The following is a 27407-nucleotide window of genomic DNA, read 5'->3' on the forward strand; positions in this document are numbered from 1 at the left end:
CAAAGACCCACGACAGAAGGCTCACAGTCCCTCCTCTGAAGCTGAGGTGTGTACATTTACTGCACTGTTCATTACTTTTAACATGATTTTTTTTCTACAGCATCAGTTTTCTTTTGTATTCTAGAAAAAGGAAAAAGAACAGAATATTTCAGGATCTCAAGGCCAGACCGGGGAACCAGAGGTCAAAGACAAAGACGGAAATGAACAAAAAGGAAAAGGTGTAGAGAAGACTACTCAAGAAATTGAAACTTAACGGTAAATAATGTTGAAACTTAAAAATGTTCTTTTGTAATCCCAATAAAAGTGATTTTTGTTTTTCTCTGAAAAGAAATATTTACAGATGAGCTTGAGGGCAGTCTGTGAGGTTGTGTAGCCCTCAGGTAATCTTGGTTTGCAATACTGAAACTGTAATAAAAGTTATTGTTCATTAAAATGTTTTGAACTCCAATTAAAACTGACTTGTGTGTGTTTTTTTTTTAAAGAAATTACAAAATTGTTCTATCTATAAAGAACATTTACAGAAATGCTCTATGTCTGAATTAAGGTTAGGGTAGATCTGAAGTTCAGTGGGGCTTACTCACTGTTACCCGAGTTTCAAATTATTTTAAAGTTCTACATGTCTATGTGGAAAATTTACAGAAAAGTTCTGTCGACATAGGAAAATGACAAAATTGTTCTATCTATACAGAAAATTTACAGAAATGTTCTATGTCTGAATCACGGTTGGGGTAATAAATGTTTTTAAGTAAAATTCTGCAAATTTACTACTTGTTTATAAATTATGTGTAAAATGTGGAAAACAGTGCCCCTGGTGGCAAAAAGGTACTACAACTGGTCTTTATGAACACAGAAAATATACGTAATTTTAATATTTTGAACATAGCAGTGTGATGTAATTTTTATCATAAGATTTTTAGTCTTGGCCAACGCTTGGCCAGAACCGTTTTCTCCTGAATACGTAACTGCGAGTAATATTTACGTAAAAAAAAAAAACAAATTACAAAAAAAAAATTATGAAATACATAAGTCCATAGAGAGGACTTGTAAAATTAGGGATAGGATAGTAACCCTAACCCTAACCCTAACCCTAAAACCTAACCTTAACCCTAACCCTTAATCACAGCCAAGATCCAAATCCCCCAGAAAACCACAATGCTGATAGATGGGGATAGTGCCTCTCTCACTTAAAAAAAAAAAGAGTGGGTTCAAACAAAAGGTACCATATTCAAGGATGTTTAGGACATCTAGATGCAAATACCAGGAAACAAAAGCTGAAATTCTTATCTATCATCTCATATTTATCTTTTCATTTCAAATTAAAATTTCTTTGGTGTATAAGCAAAAAAACAGAAGTGGCCTTGCTGTTCTAATACATTCAGAAGAGAGAAAGAGAAGGAAACCCACTGCTGTATCTGACTGGAAGCTAATAACAGAATAACCTCGCTTTTGTGTCAGCATTTCAGTTTTGTTTTGTTTTACTTATTGCTTCCTGTTTTACGGGCACAACACTCCATTTATTGTCCTCCCTTTTAGCGAGATTAGCCACCCAGCATGTCAGCAGTCACAGAGAAACCGCAGTTTCATTCTTTTGTTATCGTTGTTGCCACATTTGTTGTTTTAGGTATTTCTTTAATTTATACTCGTTTGGGAGGGTTATTTTAAAAAGTGTGGTACAGATTCAAGCGATGTAATCTGATTACTGTTCACTATATGTGGATGACTTTTTTAAGTAAACTATTCAAATGAAAATGAGAGAAAAAATATTTTAATTTATAACTAACAAGGTAAACAAAAAACTGCATTGTTATGAAAATAATTATAAAGGTGACATAACTGCACTTTATCTGTGATATGTACACATTCATTAGACAATCATGTTTGGGTGGAGTTAGTATTTATTGTGTGTGGCACAGAAGTGCAGACAAGATGGAACATAAGCAGCTGATATTGTCTCACAGTCACTGAACTCTTTCAGTGAAGTGACCAAACCAAAAGCAGAACAGTGTCTAATATAAAGATGCCAAACTGTAACTTTGTTAGATTAGCAAGTTCTCATTCTTTAGGCCAACTAATGTGTTCATTCACATCTGACAAACACTGATACCCAAAGCTCTTCATAAGCGGGAGGTTTTGTGCATCATTCAAAAAGAGGAAACTACGTCAAAGAAGCCTTTTAGTTGCAGTATTTATGGATTTACTGTAAAGCTGCAACACAAAAATACACTACTTACAAATGTCTGTCAAAGCTGCAATAAATGGCATTAAACCCAGTGTGAGAACTCTGGACACCACTGTTAGCTGAAACATAACAATGGTGTGGACTGGTGTCTTGAGCTCCTACCGTTTTATGAGCTGTAATGCTTAACATGCTGCTGTATACAACTTAAAAATCCCGGAACAAAGAAAACTGCACTCTATCTCCATCTTCTCTGGCCTTCTGGGCTGTTTTAAGTGTTTGAATCTTTTATCTCTAGGTTTAAGGCTTTATGCATACTATGAGAAATCAAATGGAAAAGTGATCCACTTGGAGACTGACAACCTGCAATGCCTGGTTTGAGCTGTTAAATATGTTTACACTGAGCTAGATGTGCTAATTTACCCATGAACTTTGAATTACATAAGAAAGAAATAAAGAAAAAACATGCAATACAAAGATGTACCCCTTTTGTTATAATGAGGAGTTCTAGAAAGCTCTTCCAGAGTTATTATAAATAGTACTTATAAAACTATATCTTATATTAAAGATATAATAAGATATATTGCCAAGTTGTTTTTTCTATCCAAGTGACACAGACGAACTTCATGCAGTCGTTACAAGCAGAGTCCATGACTGCTTTTTACTGGGTTTCCTATGTAAACAATACAACTCGTGCAAAATGTATCACCACAGATCGTTACAAAAACAAAAAAATGGAGGTTACGTCACCCCTTTTACCTGTACATTGCAGGATAGATTTTAAATGTGTTACTAGCTGTTAAGGCAACTGCTTACATCACAGAGTGTCTGTTTATGATCTTAGATCTGCAGATACTGACCTACAGACACCTTCAGTAAAACACAGAAAACATGGAGAGACTCTTTCAGTTATTCTGCTTCTAAACTGTGGAGCTCAGTTCAGCTTTTATTAGACAGTCGAGCTCAGAGCTCACTTTTAATAAACATTTAAAAATGCAGCTCTTTAACGCAGCGTTTAATTAAAACTACATCTCTGGGTATTTATCTTTCTAATTTGATTATCTTACATGATTTTAAATTAATACCTAGTTTCTTCTATGTCTGTTAGGCTTTATCACCTGTCTGTAAAGCACTTTGAGCTTTAGGCATAAAAAGCACTCTATAAATATTGTTATTGTGCACGATGTGTGTGAAGTAGACAAAACAAGTTTGAGACCAAGAATCAAATGCTAGAAGAACAGTTTAATCATACATAGTCACAATTCTGCTTCCAAAAAACAAACAAAAAAAATCTCTTCATCTAACATCTGGAAATGTACATAAGGCCACCTGAAAATGTACATGACTTTGACAGTGTGACAAAACTCATATGTTCATATTTATATAATTGACAATATCTTACATTTATTTTGCTTACAAGTTAGTGGCTGCTCCAAAATACAGCACTCTACTGTACAAAAATAATTCTTATGTCCTGTGAAGGTTCCATGTTAGAAGATGGATCCTGCCTCCCTCCAAAATACGGGTCAATAATGTTTTCTTTTTAAACTGTCACACATCAAAATGACGATGTTAGCAGGTGATGTTTCTTCTCCAGGTACAAATAGAGGCTGACCTTTTCCAAGAACAGATTAAAAATGAAACTATGTTCAGATTGTGAAGCCATAAAAGTACTTTTTTTTTCTTCTTTAAAATAACGTGATCAAAGAAAACTGTATACAATATATTTGAGGGGAAAAGAATGAAGAATATACACACATCAAAATCCACATTTTTCTGTTTTTTCTTCCCCCAAAGTGTAAAAGAAGTCTGATTTACAGCCTCAACGTTTACAAATGTACAACTGTACAGACAAAATAAAAGCAATCACTACTAAATTTAGCAAGGCCTGTCCAACATCACTAGATTTTTTTCTCTTCTACTCAACTAATAAACTTACACTTATTAACTGCACATATACTACACTTATTCTACATTTATTCATATGAAGCAAAAACAGTTATAATATACTAGTAATATGGAAGAGTTGTATAGCAAACAATGGTAGCCCACCCCCCCCTACTCAGACCCCTATGTGATATATGCTCATTTGTAACAGCAGCCAAAATTTGGATGACACACAAGCTGATGTCACATCTTGAGCCTGAATTATGACACCCAAACTTTTGGGCCAAGGACACTGTCTGCCCCCTCACATCCACCCCAACCAAAAAAAAAAGTGTTAAGGGGGGAAATAAAAAAAAAAAAAGGCAAGAATTTAATATTTACTCATACATAAAGATGCTATACACTTCCCTAAATAATACAATGTAAAGAGATGATGTTCTATATATAAACACACTGTTTGGAGGGCAGTGCTCATCTCAAAAACTACTTGACAAATAGATGCTTCACAAACATGATAAAGAAGAAAAATTCATTCTCTTAAGCATTACATCTTGACAGAGCATGCCGATACCTTCGGACCCCCTACTTTCCCCTCTGTTCACTGTTACCAAACCCCACCCTACAATGTTTACGGAAAGACTACTCAGGATATTAATGGTCTATCAATATACATCTCATTGCCGTGTTTACTTTTCAAATAAAATGACAAGAACGGCTGTGTCTTGTGCACGCCCCCAAAAATGACTAGAGCAAACACATCTCCCAAAAAAACTAGAGCAAGAGTTTATAAAGCTCCAGTCGGGATGGCGCAGTGCATGTGACGGCATACATGCTTATTAATCTACAGAATTAATAAAAGACTTACTTCACTGCTGCTGATAAAAACACTTCAACTGTGAAAAAGTGCAAACGGGGGGGGGATCTATCGCCTATTTCAATGGCACAAGAACTGCAAGTGATGGTACGTGAATAGGTCTCACAATGATCTCTAATAACCATGTAGCTCTAACTGGTTGAAACGGTCCAGCTAAATTCATCAGCTTTTTCATCAGCTGCTTTAGTACCATAGTGTTTTATTTGCGCTTGTAAGGGTCACACCTTAATTCTGCCATGACGATAGGTATAAAAACTAAATATGAAAAACAGACATTAAAAAAAGATCACTGTTTGGCCTTATAAATTCACTTGCTGGTGTAAATTGTAAGAACTGTAAATTTTCAGCAAATGTTAATGTATCTCTTTTTTACAGAGAATTTACAAGGTAAAAAAAATGTACAAGATATTTACGTGAAAAAAAAGAGTCAATTACACCATAAACAAAGGGATGTTGTGCTTTTCCCAGGAAAGCTCATACAGAAGACCGTGCACTCTGGTTTGCCACACAAGAGGGCTGTGGAATATCAGAGGGGCCACTATTGCACGGAGACCAGCAAAGGGAGCGTGGTCACAGCATTGTTAGGTGAAGCTGACTTTTTCCTCTCACACTCTTTTTGTTTTGGTAAATAAAAATCTACAGGGTGTAAGAGGGCCCCCTGGTGGAGCAGATGTATCCTGATGAATCCAATTTCAAAGGGAAAGGGAAGAAGGAAAAGCTTGATGTGAGGGCTCTGTCCCTAGATGAGGCCATTTGTCGGGCCTCCAATGGGGCCCAGCTCTGAGCCGCTTTTCATGTAATACTTCTCCAGCTTGGCCAATATGTGTTTGCCATAGGTGTACTTTCGTAGAGTGGCGATGTGTGGTCGAATCTAGAGAAAGAAAAAATAAATAAATAAAAGTGATGTATATTTGTATGTTATTCTCTTTTAAACAAACAAAACAGAAATGCCCAACAATGCATGAAAAGTAGTGTTACATCTCAGTTTATCACTTTAATTTGAATAGGAAATATATAAATTTGAATTTTAGTGATGTGTGAGTGACATTTTAAGGATTGAACTTGTTCTGTTCATACCTTGTGCATGATGATTTTACGTTGAGCTGGTTCAGCCATGTCAATCATCCTCTGTACCACGTAATTAGCATACTGATCCTTCATCATTGTGTAGAGGGCACTATGAGGACCGTCCTTCTGACAACACACTTCATCAATCAACAAAGCTCTCTCTGCACGGGATGAGTGGATCACACACTTCTCCACGACATTACTGAGGGAGTTAAAAGGGACAGGCATTACTGTCGCACTGTACACTCATCAGAAGAGGAGAATTCTTTGGAGGCCATACTCCACTGCAGGAAAGAAAGCTGACCAACCTTGCAAATTTATGCTGACTCAGAGCCAGAACTTTTCCCCTGACTTCTGCCACAATTTTACTCTTGTCCTCAGGCCTCCCATGCTCCAGAACATGCTGGATAACGTAGTTACCGTACTGGTCCTATAAAGGATATAATTGGAATAAAGAGTGACCACACCGTGTGATGTCGCATATTTTGGAAACTCTCTCCACAGTCATGTCATGATCTACAACTAACATGAAACAAGTTTCCAAGTGCATTTAAAGAAAAATCAAACAAATGCATCATGAATGTTTCAGGAGGGTTTAAATTTGTTTTTCTCTACAAAAAAGCTAACAAGCTGAGCGCCTAACTAGTTTTCTCTTGGGACTTATGTGTGCAGCTTTTCTGTTCTCAATTAGTGGCGCTCAATAAAAGTGAAAACTCTAAAGACTGAGGCAGTTTCGTTTTTTTTTTCTTTTTTAAAACCAGGTTGAACAGCATAAACAGCACACTGCCAATATTATTCAACAGTTATTTATCTAAACAGGCTATGAAAAGTAAATGTCTTCAGTTCTCTGAAGTCTTCAGCCCAACATTTATAAGATTTGGGCTACCAAAATAAAGAGATAAAATTCACCTAGATAAATTCCACCTAAATCAGTAGCCTAAGGACATCAGCACATTATCACATTATAAGTGGCAAACCAAATCAGAAGCATACAAAAACCCATTCAAATGCAGACTCATCAACATTCGACTGGCAGGTGGCTTAAAATCAGCAAATGAATACCACGAATAATGCTAAAAATCAGACAACAGAGGCACTTGGTTTGAACACCCTTGCCCATCTTAAATTTGTAGAAATCACATGATTTGAATTAGGTTTTAACTGTACTGGTAGCCTAACTTGTCAAGTTTAGTCAAGCTAATAAACAGCACAACTGAAGTCAATGTTGTTGGTCCGAATTGCTTTTGGGACATCGCTCTGAAGCGTTGAACAGAGGACCCACAGTGCAAAAGCAAGGGAGAAATCATGAATGCAAAGCAATTAGGAGACAAAGGAAAAAGAAAATTAGAAGGAGAGGTACTATTACATAGGAAACATGGCAGAGCATCACCTGTGTCTTAACAGAATGTAAAGGCAGGGAAAGTAGAAAGTGGCTGAAGAGTGTGTTAAAGGCAAGGATATAGATTGTAAGGCTGCAGCTTCTATATGTTAAAATAAAGTTGGTTACAGGAAAGAAGCCAGGAGGTACGTGGGACAGGGAAAAAGGCGCATGGGTCTGACCTTGAATAGCGCATCGCTGGACACAGAATAATATGTTTTGGGTGTCATCTCCAATGATACGCCTTGATATTTCTAGACAAAATAAGGTAGGGGCAAGGGGGTTGGAGTGATGTTTTTCATCATGATAATCCATCAGCACAACTAACTAGCAGCATGAACATCCTTCACTGTGTTTGGCAAACTATGCAAAAAGTTGGGAAGGGGGACAAAAAAAAAAAATGTAATTAAAAAACAACAACAAAAAAAGCGTTTACCTGGCCTAACTGCTCCGAGTGCTGGTGGAGTTCCTCCAGGATCGGCAGTGTCTGCTCCTGAGTGCAGTGCTCCAGAATACGCTGTATCACTCTGCAGCCATACGGGTGAGTGGACAGTACAAACACCTACAGAAAAACAGTGAGGACGATAGTTTTGTTGCTCAAATACCTTTGAGGATTATGAAACCTGAAGCACTTCATGCCAAATGAGTGTGGAAGTTGCATTAGAAGCATGTCTACAATCCATAGATTTTCTTTGATTTTTGGTAGCTAAAAGTAAAAAATGAATTTTAAGACACAAGAGGGGTCTCTGACCCACAAACAGGATGGCCTCAACGTTATTCGTCTTGGATAATACATGATCACAGGAATAGTATAAAACATTCCTGTAAGTAAAATCAAACAAAGAAAACCTGTTCATACATACGCCTACCGAAATTTTATTTATTTTTTTATAGCTATTTCAGTCAGGAAAGTCAAAGCTTTAATAACTTCTTATGTAATTATTTACCTTCAAAGCCATAGATTATTTTAAGACCACCTTCCAGAGGATGAAAATTACAGATGCACCAATCAATCGGTTTTCAGCTTGATCAGACATGACTAGTGACCTGCTGATCAGTCTAATATATCTAATTTTGTGCCGATCAAAGTTACGCACATGCACCGCACAATGGTTCAAATCGCACAACAATGACACACACACCCACCAACACACACGTCATCAGCGTGTAAGGTCTTCACAGTAAATGAAGACAAAAAACTCGCAATTTACAACACCCACAAGGCCAAAGAAAACAGTGGAGAAAAAACTCCAAAAACAATCAGAAGGACAAATTTGGTAAGACACTTAAAACACTCTGCTGAATAGATATGTTTCTGTGCAACATCACAGAGATGCACAAGCAAAGGGGCAGAACACAACAGAGAGCAGAACTCTTCATGGCAGAAAATGTCCAACAATGATGAGAAAAAAAAAAGTAATAATGCAACATCACGTCAACAGAGATTAACTTGGTTATAGCATGTTACTTTTCCAGACTTTTAGAGTTTAGAGAATTATAACTGTGTCTGAACTGTTTGAGTTTTCAATAGTGACTGCAAGACATTCAATCCCACGAGTTCTTAAGATTAACCGCGATTTAACCACTATCTGCAATTTCCCTTCAGGATCAATAAAGTTCCATGTATCTATTTACTCTTAGAAACAACCGAAATCGCAAGTGTAATCTGTAGCGTTTGTATGCCTGCGTGATGCGCGCACACGAAGGGAAGTTGGATTCTGCCGGGGAGTCACAGCACTTCACCAGACATTGTCTGTAGCCGAACACAGTACTTTCAGATATTTTAATGCCTGAGCCCAAGAAATGCAATACGAACAAGGCGATACTTCTTGGACCTCAGTGGGTGGATGAAGATTTCCAGTTACACCATATTTTATGTGAGAACCTAAAGGTGCGCTGCACTTCATTTTTAGTTGGAGGTTTGTAAAAAGAAAGGATTTGTCCTAAAAACTTTGTGTACTTTTTATTTTGAGATGTGTAAATTTTCCTTTAAAAGTTATAAACATGTTTGTATGCTTATAATTAAAACTCTTAGCAAGAAAGAAAATTTCAATCAGACAAAATCAGAATCGGCCAAGAAAATTGCAATCGGCCCATCTTTAATGAAAATCATTTGATAAATAATCAGATAATATTTATGGACCTCATGGTGCTGTGTATGTTGAAACAAACAAAGAAAATGCTTGGATGATGCTCAACAGGCACATGCCTAGCTGGAAGGTGAACACAGAAATGTAATTTTAATATAATTTTAGCCATTTGACCAACTTAGGGCCACACTGAGGAAGGCAGGGACTTCAACATGACAGGAGAATCTGAGGCTGAGACTATGAGCTTCTACACTGGGCTTCCATGGTTGAGCAGCTACACAACAAGTCTAAGTTCACCATGCGCAACGCCAAGCATACTGACACTGGACTCGGACTGCGGACGCACTTTTTCTGGAGTGATAAATCATTTCACCATCTGCCGGTCTGACAGACAAATGTGTGTTCGGTAGAAGTTCAGAGAATGCTACCTGCTCAAACACAGAGCATCAGCTGTAAAGTTTGGTGGAGAAGGAATGAACGGTCACCAACTGTTTTTCATGGTTTTTATGGTTTATACTCCTTAGGCTAGACAGGCTGCTTAGTTCCAGTGAAAAAAAACACTCTATATTACTGTCTGACCTCACTAAAGCTCCTGTGGCTGAACAGAAGCAAATCCTTGCAGCCATGTTCTAAAATCTACTGGAAAGTTTCCCAGCGGAGTGGTGCATGTTTTAAAAGCAAAGCGGGGACTAACTCTACATTACAGCTTATGGACTATAAATTTCACAAGAACATTTGGATGTGATGTTCAGGTGTCCACATACTTTTAGCCACAAACGACAGTGTGCTGTGTGCACGTGAGCTACGTAATCAGTGCACTCTTTCACTGTGATCTTAAATGCTTTCATTTTCAAACTACAAGAGAAGATTATCATTTTGGGTTAAACAGTATTCGTTTAACATGTCATAGATGTTGCCCCCCTCTGCTGATCCCGTTACTCTTTTGGGAAAATTTTACACCATGGAGCGGAACATTGCTGTAAGGATTTGACTGCATTCAGGCACATGAGCATTAGAGAGGTCAGGAACTAATGCAGCATGATTAGTTCTGTATGACAAACAACTCATCCCAAAGCTTTTGGATGCTGCTCCATCACTTCAGAGAACACATTTCGACTGCTCCCACTGCTGATACCTGCTGTGCTACACTGCTGAAACTCCCTATTAATATCATTGATTTCAGAAGAAACACTAGATGAGCGCATAGACATACAGTGTATATAGCATCAACAGTTCAAGGTGGTATACTTTCATAATGACATACTAAATGATGTTATTAAAGAAGGGCTGAGTTTTTACCTGGCCCTGGAAAGCATCAATGATGAACTGCAAGGCCTGGGGTTGGACACATTCGATGCACTTTTGTACCACATGGTTCCCGTTCTGATCTTTGACACACTTCAGCACATGGCCATCCAGCTCCCGCACTATATCACTCTAAGAAAGACAACCATTAGGGCACTGACCACTATCAGTCATCACAGAAGGTTTCCTATGGTATTACAGAGTACAGGACATTTTCCTAACACTCAATTTTGTAATGTCTGCACCAAGTCGATTAAAAGAGATGAGGAATAGAAAATAAGCAAAAATGTGACTTACAATTACCTGCTGGTCGGAAGAAATGGACTCCAGGGCTTTCTGAATGACTCTGCAGCCATACATCTGCAGAGCCAATGGCAGCACATGGCCACGGATACGAGTAGCCAGAGCTAGCTTCTGATCAGCACTACCAAACTACAGACAAAATACCGCAAAGCAGATGATCAATTTTATTGAAACTATAAAAAAAAAAGGAACGCAACTCCAATTCTGCAGTTTAGTTTTCAACCTCTCACCTCAAAGAACTTCTGAATGACATAATTGCCAAAGACATCAGTCATGAGTTGGTAGGCAGCCTGCAAGATCTCTCCAAACACCATTTGTCTCTCTGCTGGTGTCGCTCGTTCCAACTTCTGCTGAATAAACCTGGGGATTTTAGCCACACATATACAAATTACATCACTAACAATGTATACATCACAGTTTATGTACTGGAACAATTACATTATGAAAAATGGGACCTACACAAGAAAACTGACAGAAGGCTTTACTTTATTGATTGCCAGGTCTAGGAATGTCGCTAACAGCTCAAACACACATTCAAATATTCTAAACTTAAAAGTTCAATTCTTCACTCCTCCATCTCCACAGTGACTGCTTCAGTAATGATCTGTACTTCTGTCCTGTTAGACATAGTAAGTACTCTTCACAGATTATTAGTCAAGCACTTGCTGGGCACAATAATTAGTCAATAATGGATCAGATACCATAAACGCACTTTTGATAATCATCATCTTACAGTGCACTCCACAAATATTGCCCCGGTAAACATGAGCAATTTTTGAAGGATGACTGAATGACAAAAAAAAACAAATCTCATCATGAAATATACATTACCTTATGTAGACATTTTACTGAAAACTGAAAATGTAGCCTCACATCCTTCACACAGACTGCTTTATAGTACACCACAATGTGCCAGAGCCAGGTTGTCCTTTTGCCTTCTCAACTTACTATTCTCCTAAAATTTTATACTACAACTGAAACCAAAAATGAACTGCTTATTATGCCCTATGTTAATGCAGTCGTTCATACTGGAAAACAGCAGCAGTGGACATAAGTGCACCAAGTACAGGGTTACACTTTGTCTTTTTTTTGCCAGCTTTCATGAGTGGCATGCTAGCTTTTACAGTCATGAAAGACTACAAAATACCAATCACGCAGCATATTGTGCAGCCTAGGCCCATAATCAAAACAGAACATACGCTGTATTAGCATGTTATTCTCAAAACACTCACTGGTTGATCCTGGTTTAAAATTGCTTTAGGCTCATTTTAGCAGCCAAACAACAAAGTAGAGGACCCCACAATAAGAACAGGAGCGGCGTGTGAAAGCAAAAAAACACCTCAGCAGTTGTAAGGTGCCTTCGGTTTGTTAAAAAAAGAAATCGCGATGGACTACTTTGGGTGGTTTCAGTGGTAATGAAAAAACTGGGAAAATCAGTTAAACCAACTATGTGGCAATATCTAACGATATAAATTGGCGACTGTAGCATGCCATGTGCTACCTCGAGGAAGGAGGCTGGAGGCAGGGTTGGGGGTTGCAGCAGCCATTCCTTTTTATTTTCCACGCACAAAACACAATTAAATCAAATCAAAACTGGCAACCTTGCCGTGGCAAGTAGACTTCAGTCTTTTTCCTCAAACTTGAGCTTTTCAGCACTTCAGTCTATTGTTGCTGCTGCTCACCCCCCTCTCCTCTCTCGTCTCTGTTCCCATCTGCTCTTTTTAAAGGCGCTCATGCTGCCAACACCAAATCAGCATCAGAACAAATCCACCATTCCCTCTCAGATCTCATCTTCTCCCCGAAGTCCGCGCTCGTTTGTTGCCCCGCCTTTCTGTTGGCTCTCACGAGTCATGTCATGGGGGGCGGGTGCATGGCACAGTGATTTAACTATTATCAATCATAAAGAATAAAGCGTCACGGAGCAAAAATGCTCAGCTAGCTCAGAAACCTTCCCTAATACTGTGTTCCTCTTTGGAATTACATTGTGGTATGGAAATGCATTATTATTTCTGATTCACGCTGACTTAACAAACAATTCCTGACACAGTTTTAATCTCTTTAAAAAGTAAGTGAGGTCTGTAAAGAAATTGCACTAATATCACTTGAAGGGAAAACAAAAGTACCAATGCTTTTTCACATCTGCTGTGTAAGCAGATTTACCTGGAGCCATGTTGGTCCTGGGAAAACTCCACCATGTGTCCAGGCAGGTCTCGGAGCTGCAAGTTGGGAAAGCGATTATTGCGGAAGTCTTCCAGCAGGCGGCTACGGCCTGAAGGCATGACATCTGAGCGACTGTAGCGTGCCCGAGGTGGGGGAAAAAGCTGACTGGTGGAGCTGAACAGGCTTGAGATGCCACCTGTGCTTCTGTATTTTGCCTCGGCACCTGGAGCAGCCGAAATATAGCGCCCACTGCCATTTGGCAGACCTCCTGTAGGGACAGATGAGCCTTAAGCTTTAAACGTGAAAAGAAAACCTAATGCCAACCACTAAGTGAGACAGCTGTGAGAAGGTCATACCAAGATGAAGACTGGATGAGGAGCCATGAGAGGAGGGCAGCGAAGGTGGAGGTGTAAGAGGAGAATGACCAGGCGTTAGGCCAATCGGGCTGGGGGAAGAGGAATATCCCAGGCTATTGAAAAAGGGCTGGCCAATTGGGGTCAGACTGCTACTACCACCACGCTTATACAAGTCTGAGCTGGCTAGCAGAGAGTCTCGACGAGTAGCACTGTTGTTGTTGGAACTGGAGACTGCAGTGGAGAAAGCATGAAAAAGACCATTTGAAAAAACAACAATAAAACTAAAAACTGAAAAAATTCAATTTCTTCACCCTCACTTTCTCTCACACGCACCTGAAGAGCCAAAGCCTCCTAGAGTAGACCCGAGCCCCACACCTAGGGATCCACCCGTACTGCTGAAGCCCAGTGAGGAACTAGGTGGTGGGGCAGCACTTGTATGAGAGAAGAGGGAACTGCTCTGGGAACTCGGGGCCACCGAGCCTGAGCCGTAGAAGGAACTGGATGGCAAGCCGGTAGAGGGTGGTGGGGGCTGCTGCTGTGGCTGGGGTTGCTGAGGCTGCTGGCAGCCCATAGATCGGTACAGACCATTGGTTGGGCCTGACACATTGTTAGCAGACCCAGAGGCTGATGCGGCAGCTGCTATATCATGAAACAGGAAAAAGACCAAGGTGAGAAAGCAAAGAAAATACGATACCCAGCTCACAATCTGACCAAATTCAACTGTGTGACATTAACACAGTAATAATAAATGCTAGGTACTGTAGCTGGAGATCACTGACTGATGATAGCAAATATTAACTTTTAATGCTAGAATGAACCTTTAAAGTAGAAGTCCATTTCTTAAGTGTAAAACCAGTGAACAGGGGACAACATTAGCGGTTAGCCACTAATGTGGTATATGACTTTCAGATGCGTCTACTTACCAGCTTGTGCTGCAGCAGGGTTGATGAGGAGTGGTGTCTGCACTAGTCGAACTGGCCCACTCAGTCCAGTACGAGCCCCAGGGCCCATAACTAATGCACCAGTCTGGTCATAGTAAGCAGCTGGTGCCAGAACTTGATAGCCTAAGAAAAAATAAAATAAAGTTCTGTTATGTGTGTGTGTGTGTGTGTGTGTGTGTGTGTGTGTGAGAAAGAAAGAAAGAAAGAAAGAAAGAAAGAAAGACAGACTAACCTGGCATGCCTGTGAAGGCCAGTGGTGGATTGGCTGCAGTTGCTGCAAGAGACTCCTGCTGACTCTGCTGGCTCTGCCCTGGAGTTAGAGGTCGCTGGCTGGTTCCTGCACGCATCACCTGACAGGAGAAAGGAGATGATCACTATACACAAGTGAAACATTCCATTGTAAAGATTCTCACTCTTCTATATTCAGTTTTGTTCCACTAATTTAGCCATTTGGAATTGTGATTAAAGGAGTAACAACAGTAGACCTACAACAAACTGTGGAACTATTGCGACCCTAGATTAATAAAAAATATGTATAAAATAACGAGTTCATTAAGCACCAAAATATGTTTAGAACATATGTAATCGTCTTAAATCTTCAATTTAAAATATTTTAAATCTTCAATTTAAAATAGTCATACATTAACACTATGGTAGGGCAGTCTCCTATGAACTAAAATTACAAAAATATTTCAAAATGACCAACACAGCATCTGTGGCAGGGTTAGTCGTGGCTCACACCACACCTACACTGGATCCGCACCAGTACGCCAATAGGCAAAAACGCTTCAGTAATATTCTTAAAGGGGACTAATCACATTGCCAAACAGAAAGGGGATTAATCACATAGCCACACAGTATTGTGATGTCTGGTCTGCCAATTATACTCCAGTTTTATTCCTGTGTACAATGTAGTACCTTGTATCTCTCAGACATCCTTTGCATTGTTTTGGTTTAGTGTGGGCATGGCAATATCTGTCTATATGGTCAAGCCCAACCAAAACCCAAACACCTACTGAATTCTCCTGCGAAACACTAGTTTAGCTGTTTTGGTAAGTTTGTTCTGCATTCATAAGCATGTTTGGGACGTAACAGTATTTCGATATTCAAAACAGAAAAATTAAGTATCTGTATTCAGTTGCATTTTGTGAAGGCAGTATTCAGGATACAGTAACTTTTTACATTTTTGAAGAATACTTTTAAATACTTACCCATAAATTACCCATGCAAAAAAAATAATAATACAATATCTTTCAAAGAAACATCACTACTTGTTAAGCAGATGTTCTCAAATCAGCATACAGCCTGTAAATGCAAACTCTAAAAAAGAGCTCAAAAATGACTTTCACGAACACTGAAAATCCTGCTAAAGCCTAAACAGACCTATAAATCTGTGATTGGTCAGTTATTCTGAGGTTTAGTAGCTCCTCTGAGAAATGACTGAACTAAACAGTCTTCTCAGCAGTGAACCTGCTCACAAGTGATAAGCTTGGCTTTGGTATTACACTGGACTTGCTCTGTGTGCTCTGTGGCAAATATGTGCATACACAACAGAACTTTCTTGCAGCAGGATTACCTCCAGACAGAATTATATACCACAGACAGATATATCAGTAAACAATGAGCACAGGATTGCCCACCTGTGGTTGTCCAGGTCCTGGGCCTTGATTTGATGCCTGCTGGTTTGCAGAGTGATTAGCAGCTGCCGCAGCCTGTTGCTGAAAAAGATTGGCTGGATACACACCCCATGGGACCCCATAGTACTGTGGAGGGACCACTGCAGGGCCTGAAAGCAAATGATCGTTTATGCATTGCTGTTTTGAATGCTTTAGAATTTAAAGAGGATTTTCAAGAGGGTGCATATACCTGCGAGAGTTGCTGCTGCTGCCAGACCGGCAGCAGTGTAGGGGTCTGCTCCAGGTGGAGCAGCATTGATGATGTACGGATTTGGCACAAACGCAGGAGCAATACCTGCAGAAAAGACAATCATTGCAAGACAGTTCACTCTAAGAATACTGCATTAAAAACAATAAAACAAAAACAAACCAGATTCAGAGAAGACACTCAAACTACTTTGCAGCAGCTCCGTCAGTATTAGGGGTGGGGGAAAACTTGATTCTTAAATGCATCGCGATGCAGACATGGACAATTTGAGTCGATTCACAAATGTCAAAAAAAGATTTTCTACATTTTTAATTGATAACGTAATGTTGACAGAACGCAAAAGGCAGAACTTGGAAGTGCAGAGTCTGGACAGTCTGTGGCACGTAACAAAACCACAACCGGATGAGTGAGAAATCCAACCGACACCCTCTGCATTAAAAGCTAGGTTAGGTCAGGAGTCGACAACCCAAATGTTAAGAAGAGCCATTTTGTCCTTTCAACAAAAATCAAATCACCTTGGGAGCCACAACATTTAATGTGTCCCATCCCCGACAGGAAACTTTTCCTCAGAGGGTGGGTTAGGGTTAGAGTTAGTCAGTTTCTTGTAAAATGTCTTTCAACGTTCGACTTCGAAGCGAATTACAAACTCTATCGCAAATTTTATTGCCTTTATGTCCATACTCAGTCGTTGAGAACCAGGGCTTTCGCGCCATATTGCCCACTTTGGAGTAGACATACAGTGACCCGTCTCGAAGATATTTTACTGACACAGCGATCCACACTCTCTACAACACCACCAAAACTGAAACATCATTGAATCACTGAATAGAACGGGTAGGACAGCTGTAACATGTGCTTCGTGGACATCCATCACCACAGAATCTTATTTCACCGTAACTGCGCATTTTATCGCAGATGAGTGGCAGCAGCGTCTCATGTGCTCCAAACAAGAGCAGTGAATGAGAGCCTTCCCGTTGACTTCTCACATCACTTCCATTTGTTTTATTAATAAAAGATATTGGAAGTAAATTCATTATGGATCATTACAGATACTTTGCTTTAAAAGTACAAAGAAATCCTGTGTAGAAAAAAAGATGCCTCAAAATGCATTGATAATCGTTTTATAATCGCATCGCAGCCTCTGAATCCTAATCGAAATCATGAGCTACCTAGAGATTCCCACCCCTAATAAGTGTGTAACAAAAACACAGCTAGCGCTAGAACTGTCTCCAAGAAGAACTGCATACAGTGCATGACATTAAAGACTCATTTTTAAGCACAGTTTGAAATTAGAAAGGATATGATTACTTCTAAACATAATAGCCCTTAATAATCAAACAACGCTGCTTAGAAAAGAACACAGACCTGAGAATGACACAGGAACAGCTCCACATTTGATTGATGAAACTCACATGATATCAAAACTAACAGTGACTTGAGTGCAACTGAGGGATTCACTTCAGCTGTTGGAAAAAGGCTCCTGTGAACTTGTACTTCAATTACAAATGACACTTCAATTCACCCCACCAGCTGAGGGTGCAGCGGCATGATGGTATATTGAGAACAGTTGTCAGGACAGTTATGTAGTCCCTACATACTGTACTGAGCTCCTTTACCTCCACAGTCCCTTTCACATCCTTAAATATTCTGGCTCTGAACCTCAAGCCGTCATTCAGTGGTACAGCTCTTAAATTCTAGAACTTCCTACCACAATCTTGTGACTTCTCTGTCCTTTCATTCTTTAAACCACATCTTTAATGCATAATATTCTTTTTTCCTTTTTTTGCCCTCTTCTAAATAAACATTTTAGAAAGAGACAAAAACAGAGATATAGAACGAAAATCTTACCAAGATGTTGCTGCTGGGCAGCAGCGAGAGCATACTGCTGTTGCTGTGCAGCTGTGAGCTGCTGGACAGTCAGATGGTTCGGTCTCGGGAACAACTAAACGACAAAAATTCAAGGCTTTAGGAACTCAATTTATTGCATCTCAGAAAACAACCAAAATCATACAAAGTTCAATAAAGGAGATCAAAAATGAGTGAAACGACAAAGAAGATACAAGTATTACATGCAATTAAATATTCCTACTATTACTAACTACTAAATATGTTCAATAAAACACTTCTTAAAAACTATTAAACCAAGCCAATTCAAAGTGACTGTGGACCCTCCCAGTTTTGAAAATGGTTAACTGTCATTTTCTGCTCTGTTCTAATCTGTGTTTTTTCAATAATCCTCATTTCTTCTCAGCTCTGATCACAATACTATACTTAGAGCAGACAGTTTTCATCCTCCAGGCCTGATTAATAATATTCTTTTTGGACAGTTCTTACGGTTGAGGAGGATCTGTGATATTGAAAGTGAATGATAAACAATCTAGTATCATGTATTCTAGGTTTAAGGGGTTATAAATCAGACATTTTGATTAAGGCGTATCAAAAAGCTAAAAGTGTGGATAGGAGTGGATTATTTCAGGGAGTGGTACGATGTCAGAGACAGTCTCAAGTCCATTTTGTGACTCAGTATAATAGACAGACTGGCTGTATTAGAAGCATTACTTTGACACTGGATTATAGTGCAAAGTGAACCTTTACGTACAGTGTTCCCTGACACAGTGGTACTCACAATATGTAGAAATGAGGATTTCTACAGCAAACACTGCTATATGGCAATGTGCACTTGTGAGAAGTTCATGAGACGCAGATTTCTCAAAATAGCATTAAAAATGGCTTAAGCATTTCATTGTATTTGCTGATTCAATTATATTTGCTGACACCTGCATACATGCTGGTCGTAGCCTGATAATACAGGTTAAATTGACTTACAGAGCCTGAAAGCACACAATTTTACCTGCATTTTACAACATTTGTTTATATTTGTCAATAAGAAGTGCCTTTGAAAGATTCTTATTTAGCTTAATCAATAACATTCTGAAAGAAGGCTCTGAATAGTGTGGAAAAAAACTGACATAAGAGGTGAAAGCTTTTAGTCTGCAATTTAAGCTCTTTGGGAGAAAAACAGTGGAATCAATGCAGCTTGAGATTAATGACTAATACAAAATGTGTTTGCATTTAAAGACAACAATAATTATGACAAACAGTATAAAGGCTGCACAATACATCAAATTTTTAGTCACTATCGCAATAAGTTTCTGTAATAAACACACTATTTAGAGCTGCGATGACAGAAAAGATCAAATTGCATCATACATGAAGCACCAGAGAGATGTCACCACAATGCCTGCACAAACTGAAGCCTGTTTCAACTTTGGCTAAACAGACGAAACAAAACAGACCCGGACAGTGTAAGTTTACTCCATCCTGAACTACAGGCCTGTAAAAGCATTAGTATTGTTTTCATACCTATTACTGTATTTTTAAGTTTGCAAGGCAGTAATGACCACATATTTAAAACTTCAAAAAAAAAGCCAATAAAAGTATTTATTTGGTCGTGTACACACACACACACACACACATATATATATATATATATATATATATATATATATATATATATATATATGAACAACAGTGAATGGTGGTTTTGTAATCTTATATTCTGCTACTTGCTTAAAGGATAGGTGAGTCAGATTTCTGTTTACACTTCCAAAATAAGTATGTATTTGTGTCACACTCAGTCAGAGGCGCACAATTTCAACAATAATTTACCGCTTCTCATGTCTTCATCATGATATCAAACAGCTTTATTGAACACCACAATGTCAATATCGTTTAGCCCGAGTGTACAGCAAGGGGTACATGGCCTGCCATACTGATCATTTCCCACAGTAAGGAAATGCAGTTGATACTTTATAATTGGTTAAGCATATTTTCGTGTCATGTTTGACTGTATATCTAATACAGTCTCGCCCTGCAAAAACCTAAGTGTTCTGGTCATCATCTAAGGCTCTAATCTTCGTGATTCCTAGTGATTGTGGAAAAGACACCATAAGTCATCCGAGCACCAAACTTAGAGGGTACATAACGTATACCCCCCCCCCCCACCCCTCCAAAACCCAGGCCAGTGAAATGAAGCCCATTAGCTTGATGGTGGCTCTCCTGAACCAAGAGGCCTATAGTCAAATTTTTTGCTTCTCTATAATCCTTGGTACATTCCACATTAAAGTTTCACTGAATGCATTTAGCTCCGCCCCCATACTTTCCATCATAATTGGCAATAATTGTCACATCTACATTTTCCTACTAGTTTGAGGTTTTTCAAGGTATCAAGGTTCAACGACCACCTGAGGAAGCCAGCGAAGTGTCTACTGAATGGGCGCATTGCGAATTCATTTGCTAAAATTTTTCACAATTAGCACAATAATTGAAAGTTGGGAACTAGTTCCTAAATGATGCTGGATTCTTTATTGCTCCCCACCAATAAACTGTCTCAAAAATGCAGTGTTGCCATGGGTCACTTGCAGCTTACCATGACAACATCTCCCTTCCAATCAGAAGGGGATTGGTTCAAATCCCACCTGAGCTGTCTATGCCAAAGCAGAGGACAACCTGAAGCAACGTGAAGTTTGTATCTGGAGAGCCTTTAAAATAATGAATATTAATAACAGTCAAAAATGCATGATGTTAATGGAGACTTATAATGCTAATAGTGGTTGGACTTCAACGACTGCCGGCTAAATTTCCTTTTGCTTTTACTTCTCAGCTGGAGGTTTAAGATCCTTCCATAGAGATACATATCTGAGTCACAACAAAGGTGTAAAAAAAGTAGATACTGAGGCCAAACCATAAATACAGCTTAAGCGTGGTTTGTCAGTAAGTGCATTCAGTGGAAGCTCACATGTGGAGGTACAGCCCATTTTCACTGAACGTGAATATAAACCCTAAATGTTGAGCTAGACTGACAGAACACCACTTTTCATAAACTAAGGTGAGGTGAAGGACTCGCCCAAATAATCTGAAGACTTGAGTACTTGTTCCACCATGCATCCAACTGACACTTCCTCCGACTCAGCTCTGTCATGTAGCTGCTTCAGGTGAGAATATTAGTTTTTTCCCTCCTTTTCTTCTAATTTAACTGTTTAAACAGTTTGACAACACAAACATGATCTGTTTATTGAGACGAAATTACGAGCACAAGTTTTTACTGCTATATCAGAAGAGATTGGCTTCAACACACCGTGAAAGTTAGGACTGCTAAATGCACTTTGAGTCTTACCGGCTGCTGGGAATTGTAGTCAAACAAGCCAACAGGAGCCCCAGAAGAGTCCACCTGGATCTGGTTTCCAGCATAGTCAAACTGGAGTGACTCAACACTGGCCTGCTGTTCCATGCCACCCATACTCTGAGCCTCTTGGCTTTGAAAGTCCTCAGCTGGGGGTTTGCTGACACCAGTGGTCGAAGACTGTAGAGAATGAGGGTGATGCTGTCCCATCATCTCAAGTCCAGCCTGACCAGGACCCAAACGTTCCACGGCTTCTGTAGGAGACGCCTGACGGCTGCCTGGGGTAGGGCTGTGGTTAAAGCACATATGACAGGTTTTTAGAGCGATACTGATAAGGTCTACATGAAGATCAGCTCAACTTAACAGAATTGGGCTGTGATTTTTTTAAAATTTTATTTCCTACACAGCATCAATTCAAAAGGGACTGGTCACCATTGCTGACTTTGCAGCAATGTCATTTTCCCTTCTAGCATTGAGACGCTATATGAACGTAATTTACCAACCAAAGGGTGTGCCTGAAAACCTAAAAACTAATAATTATTGTTCTGTAATAATTATTGCACTGTAATGTGGTCATACTTAAAGTCTTTGCAGTCACGGTCCATCCCATTGAGTAAACCTCGGCCACCGGTTTTTGCAGCATCGCTTTCTTCTCCAACTTTCATTTCAGGGCTCTTGTCCTCTTCAAAAGGGGAGGCCTTTTCTTTCTGATCAGCCTTTTCTCTTCCATCAGTATCTGCATCGCCTCCACCCTAAACCCCACACACAGCCCAACAGACACCAACATGTATCACTCTCCTAAAGTCTTAAAGTGAGGATTTATTCATATGGAACATCTCAGAACTAACTTAAGCCTGCAGAAAGGACAGGGGACAAATCTATCAGACATCAAAAGCTATTCACTCACAAAGCCTCCATTTCTGTAGCGTCCATCCATCTTGTCTCCAGGTGAGGAGCTAAGAACATACTCCACCATACTCACACCCAGGCCACCTCCCTCTGAGCGTGGAGACAACACTGAGCTAGCCTCTCCATTCCCATTATACCCCTGACCAGGTCGTCTCTGCACCATGATGGGCTGTGATACTGAGTGATCTGGATGAGAGGATGAGAGACTGTGGTTGGAGAGTGCTTAGAGTTTACCAAGGACTGGTTAGTGAGGCAGAATGAAATAATATGAAAAAGTTACTGCTATTAAATAAATAAAGAACATCAAACAACATCTTGTAGAAGACAATGTGTGTGTGTGTGTGTGTGTGTGTATATACACATACATTATATATATATATATATATATATATATATACACACACACACACACACACACACACACATCACTAAATAAAAAGCTTACCTCAAAGTTGCTAAGCCATGGAACAGGCTGTATTATTTCTCACACCCACCCCACTTACTTTCAAATACAAGACACATCCTTCTGTAGGACACGACTTCATCTGAACAAAAACAACTGATTTATACTGATACTAACTAATTACTGAGGATTGGGATCAGTTATTTAATGATGTATTTGCACACAAAACTAAATTATTAAATAATTTAATAAGAAGGCTGGAAACACCCTGAACAGGTCACCAGTCCATTACAGGGCAGACAGACACACACACACACACACACACACACACAAATTTAGCATCTCCAATTCGCCTGACTGCATGTCTTTGAAAAGTGGGAGAAAACCGGAGCACCTGGAAGAAACGGGGAGAACATGCTGCACATAGAAAGGAACCTGGTCCAGGACTGCACAATCAAACCCAGGCCCTTCTTGCTTTTTTAAAAAATTACATATTTTTGTATATACGACATTCTTGAAAATTCAAATATTCTGTAACAATAAGATAAACAAGAAGCTTAATTTTAATGACTGAACAGAAAAAAATTCTTATTGTCAGCTTATAAATTTTCTTCTTTTTTTCCCCCCACTGTTTCAAAAATTATATTTTTTTATTTTGCTTTTTAACACAACTTGATTGAAATACGTAATAGGTCATTAAAAAAATCCGACTGCTGGCCAAATCATAACGAGTCTACACTGAATTCGGAGCACAGAGCTGGAAGCTCTGGGGGGGACACCATCTCTTTTTGGATAAGAACAAAAAGATGGATTAATTTGAAAAAGAGTCACAGCTACTTACGAGAAGATCCCCAAGCATTATCTCTCCACTCCTCTCCCAGTAGCATCCCTTTACGCCCGTCCTTTGCTAATTCATCCGACTCCCACAGTTTTTTTGCTGGTAAGAGCTGAAATAAAGGAAAACAAAAATAACTTCTCCAAGAAACATGAAATCAAATCAACACGAAGAAAATGTGATACTGCAGTTAAAGATGTAAGATACAGTAAGAAGAAAAAACATTGGGACAACGACGTGAAATTGGTTAGTTTTGTTTGATAATCATAAAATTTTAATTCTACATTAAAGACGAACATGAGACAAAAGTACAGAATGTCTGTCATTTATTGTGTGAACAATTTCAGCTGAACAAAAGTACTGGAATAAATGCATGACCAGTGATTCAGATTGCACTGGTGTTCCATGTAAAGGGTTTGGGACCCAATACTTTAAACCCCATGTGTCAAACACAAAGCCTGCGGGCCAGATCAGGCCCACCACCCATTCCTGTTTACCCACAAAAGTGGTTTAATTTTCTATTAATATTAGCCTGTTTCATAATGTGCTGCACTACAATCCCCAGCATGCACTGCAACGTAAGGTGTACCGACTCTCCTACACCAACAACAATCTATGGGACAGTGGATACACTTGAATTCTACACAATTCTGCGCAATTCCACACCAGATATATCACCAAAATGCATTTTAGCTGCAGTTCAACCAACATAAAACACCAAACGTCAGCTCAGCAGCTCAGAAATTCAGCCCAAGTCTTAATGAACTTGCAGCAAAGAAAGGATACCAGGGGTCTAGTTCAAGCAGATAGGTGGGTTTAAAAGACTGAGCTCCTGGAGATGTTTACATTTTTAATATTTCAAGTATTTATGTAATATTTCAAGGTCTACTACAAGTGTCTGTATTTTACTGTTGAAGTTTTTGCTTATTTTGAATAAACAGTGGTCGGTTCGGGTTACAGCACAACATTAATTAAAAATGAAATATAAACTTTTTTTCTCTGGCCCACAGATTTGATGAGATTTTTAATACGGCCCTTTTACTGGTTGACTTTGACACCCCTGCTTTAAACAAACGTGATCAAGTGTTAACAACAGTATAATGATACGGCTGAATCAAATTACAAACCTCAATTCCACACAGTTTAAGACAGTATGTGAAATGCTAATTCAACAGAAAGCGGTGATCAGTAAATTCTGTTTGACCTGTAATAAATTAAAAAAGCAGAACAAAAACACAATATTTGAGGTTATACCACTTTATAAATATATGCGTTTAAATGCCTCATGGAAAAGTTGAGACAGGAGCCAGCCTACCTTTGTGCCACATCAACTGTCCTTAATAAGTGTTTGGGGTCTGAAGACGCCCCGCTATACAAGCCTTCAGCTGCATAACCATACAGGTTCTTTGTTAGCGTATTTTGCCCTTCATAATGCACCAGTCTAGGAATCGACTCTTCAATTACGCAGCCATGCTGTTCTAAAACATGCAGAATGTGGTTTAACATGATCACGTTGACATAAGCGCAGTGATCTGTGAAAGACACCGCCTAGACGGCAGTATATCACTGCTGTCGAAACAAAAGCTCATCTCTCCATTTTTGGCGATTTTCAGTTTGACATGATTTGAAAGTGTCTGTTGCTCTTTATGTTGTGTGTAAATTTCATCAAAGGCACAAGCCAAAATTACTTGGAAAAAGTCTGGCTCCATTGACTTACATTAAAAGTATGTTTTTTTTCCTTCTCCTGTAAAGTTACCATTTTGGAGATTTGAGGTTTTGTTCCAAAAACAGTGAAATGCTGCTCCAAAATCTCTAAATCTCTTTTAGTGACAATGGTGCCTTCACAGATATGTGAGTTATTACTTGCACTATTACATCCCCCAAAGCCCCACAGACCCTGGCTTTTACGCTAGTAACCATGTAGATGGTGTTTTTATACTTTGGCCTGGAGAACATACAACAGAACATGTCCACTATTTCCATACAAATCTAAGAGGCTGACTCATCAGTTCACACTAAGTTTCCACTTTGCATCAACCCATTTCAGATGAGCTTAAGCCCATTTGACTTCCACTGTGCAAAGTAGCCTTGCTTCCTCTGGACTCCCTGAAACTTTCAATATTATGCACTGTAGAGTGTGACATCCCTAAAATGCTTTCAGTCCTTGTTGAACGTTGTTCTTAAACTGCTGGATTATTTGCTGAGGCATTTTTTGGCGAAGTGGCGAGTCTGACCCATTCCTGCTCGTAAACGACTAAATCTTTACTAGATGCTCCTTCTATACACAAGCATGACTGCATCACTTGTTTAGGATATTTTCTGAAACATTTCCCAGTCTTAATCTGCCCTTGTCCCAACTTTTTTGGAATGTGTTGAAGACATCACAGGGTCTTCTGTCTTTGTTGTGCTCAGCTGGTCTGCGGGAGTGATCGTAACTCTCTGGGTTAAAAAGATGCACAGAGGCATTACAGAAACAGCCAATATGTATCCGCAGAGTGCTATTAGCTACTGCACCATCTAATGAAACCTAAGCGTGTTGATTTTGCATTCTAGCTTTTTAACAGGCTTCCAGTAATGATTCCAGATCCGCAATGATTAAAAAAATACTAACAAATAAAACACACAACTGCAGCAGGAAAAATTTAACCTGCAGTGGAAAGAGTCGTCCTGCCATCAGATATACTGGCATTTTAGCAGAATCTCCGGAATGGAGTGTTTCACTTGGCTGCAAGTTAAAGCTAGGAGGAAATGCAGTTTGCGTGCCGGCACATCAGCAGAACTACACTATCAAAAATAAAGGTACTGAGCAGTCACTGGGGTGGAACCCTCAGGGGTCCATCTCAGTACCTTTAGTCAGGGAACATAACTGAACCATAATCCACTGAAATGATATGTTCTAAGCTGTACTGACTCCACACACCCCGTCTCGTCTCCAGGCTTTTATTTTACTGTTCTGTTTAAAACATTCGGTTATGAAAAGGTACAAATACGAACTTTTCACCTGGAGAAACTTATTTAAGGTTCACAATCAGACCTTAAAACCACTGTTGTACCTTTTCAGGGAACATTAACACTGTACCTTATACCAAACTTATAAGAACTGCTGGTACAAAGACTTATTTAATCAGATAAAAGACAAGGGGCACAGATGAAATGAAATAAACTGCAAAAAAAGAACATCATTAATACTGAATGACTGAAAATAACAGCGTCTAATGTTCTAGTAATCCTTAAATGTTTGGATACTGTAGGAAAAATACGATTGCTGAATTCAACATCTCTCGAAAGAGGGAACAAAAAAAGTTCTTATAAAGTTTGAACTCATTTCTCTGTGTGCTCATGTTTATTTCAAATCTGGAGAAAATTCCTTGGCAGAAAAAAAACAAAACCAAAAACAAAAAGTTGACAAGATAAAACATTAAAGATCTTGTCTTTGTGCTGTTTTAGTTTAAATACAGGCAACATCAAATTTACTCCTTTTTTTTTTTTACATACTGTCCCAACTTTTTTGAAATTAAGGTTTGTACAAGCTTTCATTCAACGTTCATAACTCAACTAATATTTCATGCTTTATTTTATGTTTAGCTACACTTGACTCGCGTCTCTACATCCAAGGAACGTAATGAACAGGCAGCACACAGTCCGGACAGATAACA

At 39.1% G+C, this 27407-nt stretch overlaps 1 protein-coding gene across 6 annotated transcripts in view; it reads right to left on the minus strand.

Moving 5' to 3' along the window:
• Positions 1 to 3398: 3398 nt before the first annotated feature.
• The window catches only part of pum2 (pumilio RNA-binding family member 2), a 39353-nt gene continuing 15344 nt past the window's right edge, over positions 3399 to 27407 (minus strand). The window contains exons 4-23 of one of the 6 annotated variants that reach the window (XM_036581156.1): positions 23758 to 23863; positions 22512 to 22699; positions 22184 to 22356; positions 21599 to 21893; positions 18271 to 18364; positions 16405 to 16509; positions 16179 to 16324; positions 14771 to 14888; positions 14521 to 14661; positions 13931 to 14236; positions 13598 to 13828; positions 13242 to 13509; positions 11312 to 11441; positions 11076 to 11210; positions 10773 to 10910; positions 7820 to 7945; positions 7566 to 7637; positions 6314 to 6435; positions 6015 to 6207; positions 3399 to 5808 (exon numbers count right to left, since the gene is read on the minus strand). In XM_036581156.1, coding sequence (XP_036437049.1) covers positions 5677 to 5808; positions 6015 to 6207; positions 6314 to 6435; positions 7566 to 7637; positions 7820 to 7945; positions 10773 to 10910; positions 11076 to 11210; positions 11312 to 11441; positions 13242 to 13509; positions 13598 to 13828; positions 13931 to 14236; positions 14521 to 14661; positions 14771 to 14888; positions 16179 to 16324; positions 16405 to 16509; positions 18271 to 18364; positions 21599 to 21893; positions 22184 to 22356; positions 22512 to 22699; positions 23758 to 23863 — 3219 coding nt within the window. In that variant the 3' untranslated portion in view covers positions 3399 to 5676. The remainder of the gene's footprint in view (positions 5809 to 6014; positions 6208 to 6313; positions 6436 to 7565; positions 7638 to 7819; positions 7946 to 10772; positions 10911 to 11075; positions 11211 to 11311; positions 11442 to 13241; positions 13510 to 13597; positions 13829 to 13930; positions 14237 to 14520; positions 14662 to 14770; positions 14889 to 16178; positions 16325 to 16404; positions 16510 to 18270; positions 18365 to 21598; positions 21894 to 22183; positions 22357 to 22511; positions 22700 to 23757; positions 23864 to 27407) is intronic. The other 5 variants (XM_036581157.1, XM_036581158.1, XM_036581161.1 and 2 more) reach the window with 5 other exon arrangements.

The sequence above is a fragment of the Colossoma macropomum genome, unplaced genomic scaffold, assembly GCF_904425465.1.
Source record: "Colossoma macropomum unplaced genomic scaffold, Colossoma_macropomum, whole genome shotgun sequence".
In the NCBI taxonomy this organism is placed as follows: domain Eukaryota; kingdom Metazoa; phylum Chordata; class Actinopteri; order Characiformes; family Serrasalmidae; genus Colossoma; species Colossoma macropomum.